The sequence below is a fragment of the Pezoporus wallicus genome, unplaced genomic scaffold (assembly GCF_028554395.1).
Source record: "Pezoporus wallicus isolate ANWC-B61680 ecotype Strahan unplaced genomic scaffold, APGP_CSIRO_Pwel_v1 contig_7910, whole genome shotgun sequence".
NCBI lineage: Eukaryota > Metazoa > Chordata > Aves > Psittaciformes > Psittacidae > Pezoporus > Pezoporus wallicus.
Window position 1 is genome coordinate 735,117 of NW_026641702.1, and position 18,056 is coordinate 753,172.

Consider the following 18,056-nt stretch of genomic DNA (forward strand, 5'->3'; position numbering starts at 1 on the left):
ATATAATCTTTGATCTCTGTCACTCTAGATATCAAATATCTACCTGTATGACTATAGATATGAGAGATACTCACCATAAACAGACTTGTGGTATACGGCCACTCACATACACTCACTTGTAGTATACAGACTTCATAGTTCTGCTACTCTTCTGGGCATCAGAAATAGTTCTGCTCAACAAGTTACAGGGAAGAAAGGTATGGTTTTCTAGTCTGTAACAGTCAACAGGTGGCTTCCCATTTTTTCAGAGGAGGAAAGACCTAAACTGGGCTCTTTACTCAATCTAGACCTTTAGATTCTAGTTTTACAGGTCTGACTTTGCTTTCCCTCAAGCATGGCTCTGCAGTTTTACAATAATACTTAATTGTGTATGTCCATGGAAGTGAGAGGATGAAAAGTCCTGTTTGCTTGCTTAACCTCTAACTGTAGTACTTACTTTAATATATTTGCATTGTGAACGTGGAGCTATACAATTGACTCTCTTCCCTAAATTTCTAACTAAATAGAGCATGTGGAGAACTGCCTCCAGTTGTCACTGCACACATAGATCCTGAGATGCTTGGCCTTTATATAAAGGTAGAATAGAATAAATGAGTGCTTCAGCTGACACATAAGATTATACACGTTAGCTCATAAAGTAAATGTTACTTAAAAGAGTTCATTTGTTATTTTTCATGAAGTACTGCTGGGCTTTCACAGTCCTTACACTGGCACTGTAAACTTCAATGCCTTTTGTCGTAGTTGTATCCTTTTACAGTCACATGAGAATTGTTTTTAGTTAAGCCATATATTTTAATATTAAGTTACTGTATGGGAGATGGAACTTGTATTTTCTTTTATTTCTGCAGTTCCTTGCAGGAGACAGATTATGAAATTCACTGTGGCCATGCAGAGCTCTAAGAGCTTAATTGCAGAAGCTTGAGAGTTTAGCTTTCCAAGCAGCTTTCACTTCTGCATGGGAAACTCTTCTTGTACTTACCAAGCCAAGGTACTTTTCAGGCCACCTTTAGAGTTCTCTCTTTTATGTAGCTATGTCATCTGAAGATTAGTGTTGCCTCTTATCTTTTCCAGAGTCTCTGTGGCTTTCCTTGTGCAGTGCTGCTGTGGCCTCCTTTCTCTGACACACATTTCCATGTTCACTGACTTGTTCATTTAGTTTCCTGTCCATCTTGCCTTTGGACACCTAACATACCTGTTTGCCACCTTCATGTTTTTCCCAGGCAAGTGAACTTTTCCATTTCTCTATTGTCTCTGCACTTGCCTCAAGTTCCAATTGTTGTTAGGTTTGTTCCCCCTACAGCCTTCCTCAGATCAAAGTGAAGAAAATGAAAGACCCTTTGGCTAATTTAGGAGCAAGGGAGTTGAACTTGTTTTTCTTCTCTTGTTCCCACTGGATGATCTTACTCTCAGCTCATACCTTTTCTTGCTTGCTAAAAATAAGCCTGTTCTTTACACGGCTGGAATACTCACTGTATTATGCTTGGGCATACAGTTCTTCATTAAGTGTCCTTATGGAGACCCATTTGGCTGGATCTCTTCTGTAAGTGCACTGAATCATGTTCAAATTACTTTCTTTAAAGAACGAAGAGAGGGTGAACTTGCATGTAATTTGTGAATTTGACAAGGTAAATTACAGCTTTTTATGGTTTTTATCTTCCACAATATTATAATTTTTAGATAATTAAGAAATTTTTAATGTGGCTTAGTATTTTCTTTAGTGTTCAAAAGTCTTAGGTCTAGGTTTTTTTGCTGTAGTCTTCTTTGACTTGCAGCTTCTTGACTTATGCTATTATACACATGCTTTGGCTTTATTGCTGGCTCATGCTTTTATCTTGTGTGCAAGATTTAAGAAAAGTATGTAGGGAAAAGTATACGGCAAACACTGGAAAGGTTATTTGCATGGGACTGTAGTATCTATTCTGACTGTACTGTTTGCCTTTTATCTCAGACAGTCTCTATTAATAAGGGAACTGTTAAATTTCAAGTAGTATGGTTTTCTGTCACTTGAAACAGTAAAATTAAATACCAGCAGTAATGATTTTCCTGATCTTTTTGGTATTCAGTTTTTGCACCGAGTTGGTAATACCACAGAAATTCAAATGGAACGAGTAATTCATGTGGTTTTGAAGCTAAATTGTCTGTATGCTTATATCTCCAGTTTGACCTGATAACTGCAAAAGAACTGTGTATTGGGCAACATTTTCCATTGAATATGAAAAGTGCAATGAATCAATCTGATCGTAGTTGACAGCTGGCTTGATCTTGCAGTGATTAGGTCTTTTACTGCTGGCAAAATCCACTAGCCTTTTCCGTTAGCTGATTGTTGATGAATGCAAAGACACAGCTTTTCATATTGATAAAGACTTTGGGGAAACATTTATTTCATATAGAATAAGATTAAAAAATATCCTACCTCCTATTGATTTCACCGAGACAAAAGGACGTGTAGAAGCTCCTAAGACGTTTACAGTTGTTTGCTGTGAACAAGCCAAATCGAGTTAAACTATTGCAGCCAGAAAGTAACAGAAACATGGAGTTGAAGCATGTTGAAGCAATGCAAATGTTTGCAGCTGATGGGCAGTGCTGCAAAATAAAGATGTGCTCTCTTACAATTACATGGGAAAATACCAAACAGGTAATTAATTCTCAAATTTAGTAGTGGACATGTTATTTAAATACTATGTAGCTTTTGCACTTTAAATGATTGTGGGGTTTGTTGTCACATGGATGGAATGCAGACTAGTTTGGGTTTTGTAATGCCTTATCTCTGAATTGAAATCCTAAACTAATCAGATTTTGTTACGTGTGTTTGCGGTAATTCTTAAGTTTTAAGACCTTATTGAAAGCTTGTTACTTCAAAATGTCATGGTCAGCTTTTGTTTTAACTCCTCTGGTTTTATAGGAAGTGCCAGTCATACACCAAGTTTCATAACATCTTTCAATTCCAAGGTACATATTTTCAGTGCTTTCGTACTGGAACATTTTGCAATTGATTTATTCTGTTGTTCTCATATGATACATCCTCACAGAAAAACTTCATATCGGAACAATTACTTCTGAGCAGAATAAATAGTTTATCTTAATCATACTTAGCTATTCTATCAGAATGTTACTTTTCTAAAAATCCAGAAAAACATAGTTCCAAGACTATTTTCAAGGACACTTAGTGTGTTTCAACATGTATTGCAACATGTCTTTTAAAATCGCTCTGAGTAAAAGGATTGGTATTGTAAACAGGTCTGAAGTTTTGTGCACAGCTGATCTGTCATTTCTGTAAGAATGCATAATTTCAGATAATTCTTTTTTGTTAGGGAATGACGTTGATATTTTGATTAATTTCAGCTACTGAGTGTTCTAGCTGATACTGAGGTTAATATAAACATGCTTAAGATTTCTGTGGCTGTTGAATAGTGTCTGCAAGCGCAAGGAAGAAAGTCTCTTAAATGATTTCTAGATACTACTTTCCTATGTGGTAGAAGTGAATTATAAGCAGCTCATTTTGTATGTAGCAGATGTTCAATATATACTTAAATCCATTTCTAATTTTGAAAATCTATTTTACCATTGTTTTGATTTTTGTTCTGCCTGTTCTTAGCTATTCTCTGCAAAATAGAGGACAGCCTCCCTTGTAAGATTTCTGCGGAAGCGATATGGGAACAGGAAATCTGGAACCTGTGGCTTACACTAAATAGACTTAATAATAATATTATATAGAGTGACCTTTATTAGCATCAGCAAATTGGAGAAATTGCTAACAAGGTGGTGTAATTCATGAGAGATATTAAGTTTTTTGTCTAATATAGGTGTGAGATGTATGATGTGAGATTTTTCAGCAAATCGTGATACAGTTGAAACGTGTTTATTTTAAGAATCTGTTAATGCATTTATTTGCACGAATAAAATAACATTTTCATTATACATTTCTGAGTAAAGTTGCCAGATTCCATTTGTAATGTTAATGTCAAGATTATTTTATTATAAGGAGAAAGCACGTACTAGGTATATTTTTTATTATTCTTTAATTCCCAATATTCAGGCTGCCTTTTCTGGGTTTAATTAGCTTGTTCATTTCCATTAAGCTAAAAAAGGCATGTGCTATTGTCATTGAATTGTTTAAAATGGATTTCTGCTATCGGCATATTTCTGACCCAGTTAAAAAAAATGCAAGGCAGAGCTGTGGGTAAAGCCATTAAACTGGAAATAACGTCATCCATGTTGAGTTCAGCAAAAAACCTCTATTTTAGTTTAAACAGAAACAGATATATTGTCTTTTTTCTCTAATGTTATGTATGAGTTTTCACACAGGACTTTCAAATTGTCTTCTTTTTTTCATGGCACTAGGATCAGGTTTAATGGAAAATGTGGACAAAATCTATTAGACATCATAAATTTGGTGATACATAGGATCAGCATGTTTCAGAAATGTAAGGAGGTCAGAATCAATAATCTTCAGCAGATGCTCCATCCTGTGTTTGCCTCTCATAGTCCCTACATGGCACAAGGAGGCCACATACTTTTCATATAAGACCTAATTGATAGAGAACTGGTATAATTTCCCATATCTTCCATATGTGATGGAAGCTTTCCCTATCACTACTGTTGTGCTGAGGACAGACAGCCAAGTTGTGTGATGGCTGTTCTTATTAGCAACCTCTAAAGCTTTGTTGCCAACTGGGCTAGTTAAAGCATCCCCTAAACTATGTTACCTTGAATGAGGTGTAAGGCAGAAAAGTTACAAGTTACTGATGGACTTCTGCTGCTTGTGTCCACGTTAGCATGTGGGAATTTGGAAATCTTTTGCTAGATTCAGCAGGCAAAGCAAAGCTGTTCCTTTCTTTCTGCTCTGGCAGTTAGGTAGTTGCACAGAGCTGTAGCTCTTCCTTCGCTGTAAATGTGGCACAGAGGATAATGCAGCGATGGCCCACTGAACTCCCTGGTTTGGGGAGGCTGAGAATTGTCAGAGCCCTGATCCCAGTCTGGAATTCAGTGGCTGGGCAGTGCTCCAGTCTAGCCACGTTCATGCTTCATTCTGGGAAAATGCTCATTCAAGTAATAAATTACTGCCTTTGTCCACATACTCATATATCTAGTCCTAGACCTGTCAGTTCTGTTTTTGTTGTGTAGCTATATAGATTTCTGGGATTTGACAGCTCTACAAAGATAAATTTCTAGTCTGGATGTAAGATTTTTATTCCCTCATTTGCCCTAGGAAGGAGCAGCAACTTTAGAACTGCTATAGATTATGGAAAATTGAGTCTTTCAGTATATGCAGTAAAACAAAGAGTATTTACTTTGCATTTCTATGTAGGCGTTTTATGCCTTCTCAGGAGCAACTTGCAGGACCTTTCTGGCCTTTGCTGTTCCTCCTATTAGGCCAGTAAAGATGATATTTTCTTTTTAACATGGCAAAATTGCATGCATTGTTAATAAATCCCACATGAGGGAGTAAATTCTTCAGACCATGAACCTGAAGGACTCTCTTCTTGGATTTCTTTCTGTTGCCTCTAATTCAGCACTCATCTTGTCCTCAGTCCATGTTTCTGGGGGGGGTGATTACATGCTGGTTGATTACATTTTACTTGGGTTATGTTGGACTTTGAAAATTGGTGGTTTGACCTGAAATCATCTCTGAGTGTGACAAGAGCGAAGGGTGGGCTAACATACTAAAAGTAAAGTAGTAAAAGAGGGAGTAAGGATAGAAGGGATGGAGGTGACTGATAGGAAGAAGACTAGAAAATATGTGTTCATTCATTGTACAAGAATAGGCATAGGAGAAGGTGGAAATTGGCCAGTTCAGGAGGTTTGAGGTACTTTAACTTGCACTTCCTAGTTCAGGGTCTTGGGAGGAGAACTGAAGAAGAATTGTGTGGGAGACAGGAGTGAGCACCTATCTTGAGGGAAGGAACAGATAAGAGAAGTTAATGACATAGTAGCTCTTGCAAACCTAGAACAAAGATCTGAGGAGACAGCATGCAGGAAGTGATTGGTAAATTCTTGTACTGCTCCAGTTTTCTTCTTCAATTAATTGGTCACATTATACTTTACACTGGCTATTTGAGATTCCTAGGCATTGCTGAACCTAAACATGAGATTGCCCATCATTACGATGGCCTGTAAAGCTTATGAATATTTGTTGTTTTCCTTTAAAGCTCTTATTTGTGTAAATATTTCATTATTAGTTTCAAAATAACTTTATGTTCTTCCTAGTGCAAACTTATAAAATGATCAAAAATAAGTATCTTCATTGCTTAGACATTGAGGCAAAGAAATGCATAAAATCCAACCACATCCTAATTATGATCTTTTATTTCAAAAGGTCAGTATCATGCATTTTTTTCATTTTTATATTGACATAATTAGATTCCTCTTTAAAGATAGTTTTCCAATGGGAGTAAAGGCAAAAAAACCCCACTGGAATCTGCCCTTATTTCTTACATGTCGTTACAACAGTACACTCTGTCAAATAAATAGTTTTGAGTTTGGGTACAATTTTCCATTTACTATTGTGGGTTTCCAATAACTAAACCATTTCATAATAGCTTAGGAGTATGCAGACTGAGGAGTGTGTGATGATAGGCAGAAGAGCATAGTGTGAGGTTAGAAAGAAAGGAAGGAGGAATAAGAAAATGAATTTTCAGGGTGACAAGACTAATGTGTTAAAGGAGGTTCCTTTTCTTAATTAAATGCCTAAGGTATGACTTGTTTTGAGGCTGCTTGTAAACTCGTTCCCAAACTGTTTAATTACTACTGTACCATTCATCTTACCTGTCTCAAAATATTAATCATGAAATGGTAAAAATATTAGCTTGTAGTAGGAGGCTGACATCAGAAGCTGAAACTCCAGTTCATTACAAATTCTGTCTCTCATCACAACCTTTTAAAGTGCATGCTAAACAAAATAAATACATTTTTATAAGATTCTTGCTGATATTAAGAAATTAGGGAATATAGATGTAAACTATTCTTGTCTGTATGAGACATACATAATACTTCCTTAGTGCCTAATAATGCAGTGCTTGCTCCATAGCATCTCATTTAGGAGTTCATCTCTATGTGTAAATGCTTCTGTGAATCAATGAGAAGAAATTTACAATTCAGCAAAACTGTCTGCTTTGATGTATCACCGTGTAGCGAATGAATCTGTGGAATCTGAAGGAGTAGATATTTGTAGTGGCTTTTTAGTACCTCCTTCAGAAGGCAGTTCTGTAGGAGGGAGTTTTTTCTTGCTGCAGGAGGAAGGAGGAGATCTGGACCTTAAATGTGATAGGCTTGTGTTTGTTATGAGAGGTGAGTGACTTCGTAGATGAAGTTGTTAATAACTAGCATGAACAGTGCAAACTTAAGAATCTGAGAAACCAACAACCTCATTAAAGAACTGAGAAAATGCAGCGCTGTCTTTACCTTGCATAACCTGAGGTTCTGGAGAAGGACCGGGGCTGACTTCCTTCATTGGTGGCATTTGTGTACAGATTATTACAAGCAGACTCAAGGAATATAAAGTGCTCCGATTGAATTGATTCAAGTAGATTGTGGCAAGATTGTGTTTTTCATGCTGTTTCAAAAATTATGTTGTCCTGTTCTGGAGACTTCAGCAACAGTCTATCTGAAAACAATTGATTTGATGTCGAAGAGGAATTCTGCTTGGTCTGGTCACTGCTTTTGCCATGTGGATGAAAAAGAACAAACTGCGAGTGAAGTTGCAGGTTTAAATCTTTGCTTCCTCAGCTGCCTCTTCTTTTCTTTTCTAAGTATAGTGTAGTTATTTTAAGTGAAAGGGACACTTACTGGTATTCAGTGAGGTAAACGTTAAGGGATTTCTCATAGGGTGTTTATATTTAAATGGTTAATTATCACTGTTCCCATGTTCTTGTGTTCTGCCATGTATAAAAGGTTTTTAGACACTATGCTTTCTGAACGGAACATTTTACAGTAGTTAATAGCTTCTTCAAGGAGAAGCTAATATTTGCATTAATCTTTTAATTAATCTTCTATATTTTACATAATATAAAATAATTTGGTACTTTTTCCAGGCATTATAAGCTATGCTTTCAAATATGCTTATTTAAAACAGTAAAAATTCTGAGCTTTTGGATCAAACTGTGTTGTGTATTTTTTGTTTCTTTTGCTTTTTCAAAACAATTTCTTACTGTTGTGCATTCCAAGTTACGTTTTTCACTTAAAAAAATCTGTAATTTTCACTCTGTGAAATGGCTTTTTTACTTTGGAATATGCACAGCCCCTCTACAGATGCCACTTTTTGAGTCTGGATATATTTTTAACAAGTCTTCTTAGCAAAATAAACCATCTTTATTTTTGGACAGTGTTATGCTGAAAATTGCTACTGGAAATAGAATGAGCTATCAATGTTGTTAAACCGATGATGAAAGCAGGAAGAAGAGAAACATCAGACTATGCAAAATCTTCCCAGTGCAAGTTGTGTATTTTTGAAACAGAGCATATGTGTATTGAGAAAATACTGTCAATTCACCCCTCTGTTCTTAAAATCAGCGATCAAAAACCTTCAAGCCATTCTGAGCCCCTTTTAAGAATTACCTACAAACTCCAGCAAATGCAGATTAAGAAGTTTAGGGTTTTCTGGTAGAAGGTCATGCCAGAGGAAGTCAGCAGAGCATGAACATGGTTTGGGAGCAGCATCTCGGTTTTGTATGTTATTTTTCTTGTCTCAAGTTAGCACATTTTGGTTTGTGGATGACACCTGGAAAGGTTTCCTTACTTTCTTACCCAATTAGTGCCTCTCAGCCTGTAATTATTAATAAAATGTCTCTCTTTGATTTATTAGCTGGTGGCCACAGATGTATACAAGTTCTTTGGCCTTAAAAAATACTGGGAAAGACTCACTTGTCTGTCATAAGTCATCCTAATAAAAAAGTACACGCTACTGTGTTAAATCTTTTCTTTTGTTCTCCCTCCCTTCCTTCCCCCCCTTTTTTTTTTTAATTACTGTGTTCACTAACAGAGTGTTGAAATAGAAAATTAGTGGTTTGGGTGGATTTTATCTTTTGTTCTGGTTTCACCATTCTATATAGCTATAACTAAACAGATATTTTTAAATTATTTCTCTAATATGAGTAATTTTCATTATTGTTGACTATTTTGACTATTAAGAGGAGTTTGAGTTGTAGCATCCACTAAGAATTACAATTTTGCTCCATAATTTATTCAGTAGGAAATATTCAGAGGGACAGTAACTTTTTAGAAATATTTTTGTCCAACATGTCTATATCATGCATCCAAGATGCAGCAGCTTGAAAAGTTACTGTTCAAAATCTGGCTCATTTTAGTGACTGACCTTGAGGTGCTTATCTTTACTTGAATAATTGTATGCAGAAACAGGAATTGCTAATTGGATTTCAGGTAGAAAAAACAAAAAGGAAAAAAAAAGGAGAAATCGGTCATTTTAAAACAAATAGTATTTTCTGACTGAAGGGCTATTCTGAACTTCTTACTTTCTGGAAATTTTTTTTAAAGGCTGGTATTTTCTTTCTGTGCAAATGCTAAAGTTGTGGTTAACCAATGGAATTTTAAGATTGTGGTTTTTGGTTTTCTGAGTAGCAAAGCAGGTATTTGGCAAGTGTCAGCCTCTGGAATTTGTCTTGCTACACACTGCACTCTCTTGTGATTGCATAGTAAAAACTGGTTGAAGTGAAGTAATTTAGTGTACAGATTTCAGTTCTGTTCGTTGGCAGAACTATGAATATACCAAAACAATGCATTTATTTTCAAAACAACATATTTGGTCTCACACATTGTCACAGCATTATATAAATTTTAAATAATTTTCAGTAATTGCCTTTCTACCCCAATTTTGTAAATATTTTGTTAGTTTTGATATGCAAAAGGAGTGATAGAGCCCCAATAATATCTTATTTTCTCATTTAGAGGTCACTCAGTAGTAGCCATTTGCTTATCCAAAGGGGATCGCTTTGCTTCGCTTTGTACAGACTTTTTTCACTCAGATTGTTACCTTAAATGCTCCAATCTGCCAGGAAATTTCACCATTTTCAGATGTGAGATTGGTGATGGAGATAGCTTTTACCTAAGCCTTTGTCTAAAGGTTCTTATGAGGTCTTGTGCTGCGCTAAGTAAATAATGCTAGCCACGTTAAAGCTACCAAGGTAGCTACACTGAAAATATTAGAAAAGGAAAGAAGATTCTGATTCCAATACTGCTTAAAATAACTGCTTGCATGTGTGTTATCACATGTGCTATACCAGTGCTGTGTACTGATTCTGCAGAATATCTAACAGGACAGTGTTAAACATAGTATAAGGGCTTTTCTTCTCTTGTTTTGTCTCCTAATGTTTTCCTCTTTTATCTGCTCTTTCAGTTTCTGCTTTTTCTGTCCTTGGCATGTGCATGGTCTGTGTCCTTTATTTCTGCTCTGAGCTTCCTAACTCTTTCATAGAGATCCATCGCTGTTCTTTCTCTGAAGACTGCAAAGGAGGCTTTAGCCTTCAGGCTCTGAGGAGTGGGGATTTAGCTTCTATCATCAGAACACTTAATATACATCAGCACATTGATGTAACATTTTGTATTCTGCAGGTTGGGAATCCACGTGTTGAGCTTACTCTTTCTGAACTTCAAGATATGGCTGCCCGACAACAGCAGCAGATTGAAAATCAACAGCAAATGCTGGTTGCTAAGGTAATAATTGTATACAGATCGTAATAAATACAAATTTCCTTTACCATATGCAAGTGTAATTTTCATGGATTTTAAAAAAAAATTCATTCTAGTAAGCTCAGGAAGACTTGAATCCATTGTTTTACCAAGTTAATCAGGCGATATACAACATTTCAGTGTAAATGACACTATAACAACCCATGTCATGCTAAGTTATGTGTCTTTAGAAAAAAATATTAATAGCTTTTATTTGTCTCTTTTGTGAGGCCCTCTTCATGATCTGTTATAGATCAAGCTTGACTTTATGCTCATCTTTAGTAGCTCATTCACTCCACTGTAGCAATAGTGCTGTGAGATTGTGCCCACTTCATATATATTCACTTATTACATTTCCAAAGTCTCTGTGTTACAAGAATCAAAGTATGTTTTCAGGGTGAGAAGTGGGTTTAATGTTTCTGACGTTGTTGTGAGTGTTACAATATACAGTATGCATTGGATGCTTGGAGTATCTAGGAATCAACCTATCAATTTTGTAGCTCTTTCTTGATGGAAATAATGTGGAAAAGGAAACATTTTCCTTGTGCGCCCAGCAGAAGGACTGTTATTTAGAACTGGAACTTGATCTTGGGGTAGGTCAGCTTGTTAAAAATGGTGTGTTGGACCTATTTTGTTGTCTGTGGGAAGCCAGATAACATCATTGCAAGTTTGTTTTGCAACGGCAGGAGATCAGTTAATAGTGTCAGCAAAGAAATGCCAGAGGAAGCTTCATGTGCATTTGAATGAGTGTTCAGGCGAGGGTTGTATTTGCACATATATGTAAATTCGGTCTAAAAAATCTTAAATATCTGCTGTAAAGCAGATTTAACAATGTAGAGCACTTTTCTAGAGGGACTGATAAATCTTTTAACCTTTTAACTACATTTTTAACAGCAACCTTTTCTGATTTCTGGAAATATAAAACCCCACTGATCATCATGATGTGTTTTTCTAAGGTAATTTTATCATTTTATCATTTTATCAGGAACAACGTTTGCGTTACCTGAAGCAGCAAGAACGTCGTCAGCAACAGTCTGTTTCTGAGAGTGAAAAGCTCCAGAAACTTAAAGAACGTGTTGAAACCCAGGAGACAAAGCTGAAAAAAATCCGTGCCATGAGAGGACAAGTGGACTACAGCAAGATAATGAATGGCAATCTGTGTATGTAGAATTTTTAAGGAGCCTACTTGGTTTAATTTACTGTTTTCTGCATGACTAGCAAATAATGCTATATTGCTTGTCATTATAGGATTGAAACAGGATTTCAGATAGAATTTTTTTTGTCTTAGTGGGTGTGCTGTGTTTCTATGAAATGTGGATATTTTGTAACTCCTTGTTTTCTATAGTCAGACATAAAGTTAGAATAAGTCTATTCTGTTAATATTAGGAAATACTACGACTGTTAGCAAATTCCCAACACATAAGTATTTTATATGAGTATGCATGTACTAGATTTAAAACGGGAGCATTGTATTTATCAGTACCTGTAGAATTAAAAAATTAACAACTTCTGTGTTACTTAATTGCTTCTTGGTTTTTATCTTGTTAATTTTAGCAACTGAAATTGAGCATATAAGTGCCATGTTCCAGGAAAAGCAGCAGGAGCTACAGGCTGCAGTGTTAAAAGTGGATCAGCTTACTCAGCAACTGGAGGATTTAAGGAAAGGGAAACTCAATGGTTTTCAGTCTTACAATGGACAAATGACGGGACCTGCAGCAGTAGAATTGAAAAAGTTGTATCAAGAGCTACAAGTAAGTAATGGAGAGATGCTATTTGGATGTCGGCTGTAGATTTTAGAAAAGTAGTCTTACTATGCTTATGTATAGCCATTTGGTTCTGCAACATCACATAAAATGGGTTTTTTGGAAAGCTGTCAGTGTGTGAGGTTGTAGTTAGCATATAACTCTCTTTAAAATAGAATCTCATTAGCTTTAAGAACCATTTTTGTTGTTGCTCATACACATTATGATACAAAGTGCAAAAGTGTTCTGAAGGGCATTTCTCAGCCCCTAATACTGCAATACTGAATGTTGACATAATCTACTACTTCTTCTAATCTCTCAATAAATTAAAAAAAAATAAAAAAAGTGGTATTTTTCTATTTTTCAAAAGAACTGGATGTAGCAAGCTCACTTAGATGGCATCTTAACTTTGAGGCATGACTGGGCAGTGAATAAAAGTAAATTTAAACTACATTGGGAAAATACAGCTATTATATCTTGTGTAAATAAAGAAAATACGTAAGACTTAAATAACACAATTTAACAGAATCATCAAAAATAAAAGCTGCACTATGTTTACTGCACTATATAGTGCTCTTCAGCTGCAGTATATTCACACAGCATTCCCTGTATCACTATTGTTTATCTTCCTCCAAGAAGACTGTTAAATCTGAAGTGCAGTTCTCACATGAGTAATAAAATACTCAACTTATATTGAAATTTTGTCCAGTTTTTATGTTTAAAAGTTATGGAATACTTAACTGAGTGCCAATGTGTCAGGATTTGAGGGCTTTTTTTAATTTATTCATGTACTTTACTGTGATCAAGGCAACAACTCAAATATATTTCATATACCAAAATCAGTCTCAACCACTTCTTATATGAGCAAGTACAATATAACACAAAAGCATGTGTTTTCATTAAGTAGGAATGATTCCTTTTTTCTCCTCTTTTTCCCCTTTTCCCATTTATACAAGGCATATATGCCTTGTGAGTATTTTGAAGTGAGTATATTGAAGATGCTCAACAGATTAAGATTTCTTTTGTGCTTCACAGCGATGCCATACACATTTGTCAAGACTTAAATTTGCCTCAGGTGTTTTTTGCATGTAACATTACCATGAAAATTGAAACACTGAGACAATACTGTCAGAGTTATTGAAGGTATGAAAAATTGCCAGTGGGAAAGCAAGAGAAATAATTATAGACACTGTCATGGTTGATTTAAGCCATAAAGGTAATCCATGTCCTAATCTGCTGGAAACCTGCTGTGAAGGTTTCAGTTTAATCCTTCTGTAGAGAGGAAAATCTGTGCCCAGTCCCTGCACTAGCAGTTCAGTTAACCTGACATCAAGAAGTTTCATGTGGAACTGGAAATAGAATCAATAACATAATTTCTGTTACAAATTTTGTATCACTGAGTTTTCATGATAATCAGTCTCAGTTAAACATAACTTTTAATAAACATTTTCTATGATTTAATTTTTCACAGTGGAATTCAGTTCTGAAATGGCTCTATGCCTATTTCTTCAATCCATTTGCTATAAACAGGATGTAGCTTACATGTATTTAATAGGTATCCACTAGTTTATTAGGACATTCTTTTGCTGTTTTCTTTTAAGAGTTGGTCATGGTTGCATGGTTGCAAATGCTTATTTGACAGGCTGTGTAACATTAGAGATATCAGAACAAGTTGCCAAGTCAAGTCGCTTTGGGTTTTTTAACACTGTATTAAAAACCAGCTTGACAACAGACAGAATGAAGGAACTGCCCTAACAAGTGCTTTTTTCTTTCTTGCTTCCTTTCTTTCTATTTTTTTTCTCTTTTCTAAGATTCGTAACAGGCTTAACCAGGAACAGAACTCCAAGCTTCAACAGCAAAAAGAGCTCTTAAACAAACGCAATATGGAGGTGGCTATGATGGACAAGCGAATCAATGAATTGCGCGAACGACTGTACAAGAAAAAAGTTGAGGCACGTCAAAAAGAAAACATTCCTGTAAGATAAACTGTTAAAAGGGCCACACTTTAGTTTATCAACAGCCTATAAAAACTACACTTTTTCCCAACTGCATAACACGATTACATCAAAGAACCTGTTTTAAAAGTAATAGGCTTCTTTATTGTAAGGTTTTCCATATCAGAAAACTGGTAGACCGAGTGTGTTTTCTTTTTCTTTATAGCACAGACCATAGTATATTAAAAATTATGGTAGTTTATATTTCTAGGAAGGAAAGTGTAATTATGGGCTGTGTTTCAAAGCATGAAAGCATAACAGTTTGGGTTTTATAAAATACTGATCTTCCAGTATGGAAAATTGAAAATATATAAGTGGTCTGATAAAGTTAGCCTCGATAGCTGCCTGGAACTTTGATAAGAAATCAGTTGCACTGTAGACCATTTATCTAAGGATCAGAGAGATCAGTTCTGGATTTCCATACATATTTGTAGCTGGAGGTATTGCTCTGAAAAAAAAACAAAACCCACCAAACAAACCACACATACGTAGTTGAACACTTAAGAACTTATTTTAGTCCATTTGCCTAAGAAAGGCCCAGTGAAAGAGACCTTACACAGATAGAGCTTTCTGCAAGAAATTTATTTGCTGTGGCTGAGAAATCTAATTTTTGATGTGTTGATTTTAACAAATGAAACTTACACTTTATGCTTTTTTTTGTAGAAGCATGGAGCATGGTAACTTAATTATTAAGGTGTCTTAGCTGTAGTGCATGGTTCTAGATAATTAAATTTAGACCTCCTGTTCATGCACAAATGCCTAGGGTAAATGGAAGTTCACATTTCAATTTGTCTGTTTTTTTATTTTAGTTGAATCGTATTAATGGCACTTCCTCACCCCAGTCATCCCTGAGTGCTTCAGGAAGGGTGGCAGCAGTAGGACCTTACATCCAAGTTCCAAGTGCTGGCACTTATGCTGTACCGGTAGATCCAGTTAAACCACAGTCTCTCACCATTACTTCTAGCTCAACACATGGAAGATCAAAATCTGGTAAGTACTTCAGTGCGGTGCTTATTAATACATATGGTTTGGAAAGGAGTAATAAAGAAAAAGAGTAATCTTGGGAGCACCAGTGTTGGCATAATCACTGTACTTGAGGAGGCGTTTCAGATGTCTTGATACTGTTCTGTGGATTGGACATTAGTCATTTGATGTAAGGTGGTTTTGCTTCTTTCCATTAATTTTTCTTAGGAGACTTGAGTGTTTTCGTTGAAATTTTACTAGATGGTACACAGCTAAAAGGAGCACACGTTCCTTCACACATTGTTTGTTTTGTCTTTAATAGTTTTTCAGTTAGTATGTTTGAATATAGTAATTAATGAATAATCAACTTTGTGGTAAACTATAGTATAAACAACTATTTACAGTAGGTTGCTTTTTGTCAGGTAAAACAAAACTAGTAAACGAGAAAAATGATAATACTTCCCAGGAGACTACATAGAAAAAGAAGCAGGGGGAAGTTTGCAGCATGCTTCCAGATGGGGAGGAAGAAGTAGAGGGAACACAGTCTGGTCTTATGGAAAAGTTGTAAGCCTAAGGAATGACTCTAATTGTGAAGTGACGGTTTTGTTTTCATACGTGGATTCCTCTTTCACTTATGCGAAAGGACAGTTTATAACTTTTAAGTTCACCAACCAAAAATAAGTCACTGTATTTATTACACCAAAGGTATTTGAATATTCTATGAGATAGATTTATATAAGGAGAAGCTTATATGCTCCCAGGTAGAAAAGCAATTAGGAATTTTTTTTTCAACTGTCATGCTTTTATTTCTCATTATCTGAGTGTTCCTGTTCTAATTTCTCCATTGTCATTGTTATAATTTTTCCACCACTTTTTTTCTTTCTTTTTCTGTGTAACTGGATCTGCCTTGGTGTGTCCGGTAGAGACAGACTGTGGGTGTGTGAAAAAATCTCCAGACACGTGGAAGGTTTCTGATTTAGACATAATAGTGGATCCTATTCTGTCACCTCCCACTTCTCTTCAGTCCGCTGTTCACAATGTCATCCGCCTGGCACCTACTCTGTTTGACACCCAGCACTGTGAGTCCGTAGAAGATCTCTGGCTAGCTAAGAACGCAGGTTTTAATATGGTCATCTGAGCTCTTGCGTACAGATGCATATTAAACAGCATCTTTAGAACTTGTGTTGCAGTCTGGCATGCAGAAAATATAATAAAATTGAAATATAAAATTTTTGAGAAGTTGCTTTTCATCTTTGAAGGAAACAGATTTGCAGCAAATTCATCCCTGGAGTACTGAAGTAGTGTACTAGGGATGTGTTTTCTTCATTTAAAAACCTTGACATTTTCTAATTGTAATTAGAAAATTTTGTGGTAATCACCAAAGCATGTATTAGTATGTCTCAGATAAGATACATGTATTACATACAGGTTTAGCTTGAGTTACTTTGTGGGGAAACTTTGAGTTCCTATGTTGCACTGGCCCCAGAGCTGGGATAAAAGCTCACTCTGTCCTCAGCAAGAATCTTGCTTACTTTCATTGGACAAAAAAGTTATACCTGGTTTGCTTTACTAAGTATCCTGGGTCCCAACCTACAAAAAATGTTAGGTGAAGTCAGAGAAAACACACAAAACCTTTTGTGTCTACATGTTACTGTCTTATTTGTGTAAATGCAAAATGGAGTGATGAGAGTTGAAATACTCTGGGTGTTAGGTAGTCATACAAGCAGCAGACAAGAGGGTACATTCTGGGGAGAAAAAAAGCCAGTTGGCTGAAATGGGTGTGGGGTGACTGAGAGCAGGAGCTAGTGAGGGCTTGTCGGAAGGGCGTTGCCATCAGATGGGCAAGAGTGTCTGGGACCAGCTCAGCCTCACCAAAGATAGCAGGAGGCAGATGCTGTTTGGTTGCCTCCTCTTAGCACCTCCCAGGCAGCCTCTGGTGCCATACGCCACAGCTGCAGATTGCAACAGAAGCTTAAGTGCATGAGATTCAGCTTGGCTTGTGGGAGTACGTGAGAGGTGCGTTTATAAAACATGCATGGTGGTTGGCAAGTCCGCCAGCTTGTAACAGGAAGGACATGAAAGTGGGAACAGTTACATCTGATGTTTATGTAAGTAGAATGAAACAGAGAGGTTAGAGGAGAGTCTAGTCTGTTACCTCAGAATTTGGGGGTGAACATGCTAGTATTTGGAATTCCAAGGATTACAAAACGTTTTTGTATAACTAACAGGAGAGTGTGGGCTTGTGTTTGCAGGTAAGAGAATTAAAGTCTTTGCTGCTTTTGCTGTTGTTACTGTAAGTGCCTTCTTAATAGCTACTTACAGCTAAATATGGTTTTGTGTTTAGCGTGAATCAGTTATAACACCTTTTATTGATCTTCAGAAGCTTTACTGAATCATAACCTTTCTGGAGTTATGGAACGTCTTATGTAGATTGTACGCTAAATGTTAATTCAATGCATACATGGAAAATTTGCCCTTATTTAGGGTCACAGTGTCTAGCAGTAATCTTCCTTGGTCTTGCTTTTGATAATCACATGACTAAAGCTAATAACAAACAAAAACCATAACATGTCCAGTTCTTGGATGTTGCCAGTACTAAAGCTCGGCCTCATTACTTCCTGGCATTTTGCAAGGGTGAACTGATTTCTGGACTATATTCTCAGTGTAAAAATATGCA

The 18,056-nt window shown here is 36.2% G+C and overlaps 1 protein-coding gene across 6 annotated transcripts in view; it reads left to right on the forward strand.

Moving 5' to 3' along the window:
• The window catches only part of PPP1R13B (protein phosphatase 1 regulatory subunit 13B), an 87,092-nt gene that overhangs the window by 56,915 nt on the left and 12,121 nt on the right, over positions 1 to 18,056 (forward strand). For 4 of the 6 annotated variants that reach the window (XM_057425008.1, XM_057425007.1, XM_057425009.1 and 1 more), the window contains 6 exons: positions 10,564 to 10,665; positions 11,666 to 11,840; positions 12,235 to 12,431; positions 14,234 to 14,398; positions 15,226 to 15,406; positions 16,303 to 16,458. In XM_057425008.1, coding sequence (XP_057280991.1) covers positions 10,564 to 10,665; positions 11,666 to 11,840; positions 12,235 to 12,431; positions 14,234 to 14,398; positions 15,226 to 15,406; positions 16,303 to 16,458 — 976 coding nt within the window. Of the gene's footprint in view, positions 1 to 7,612; positions 7,704 to 10,563; positions 10,666 to 11,665; positions 11,841 to 12,234; positions 12,432 to 14,233; positions 14,399 to 15,225; positions 15,407 to 16,302; positions 16,459 to 18,056 lie in introns of those variants that run through there. The other 2 variants (XM_057425012.1, XM_057425011.1) reach the window with 2 other exon arrangements.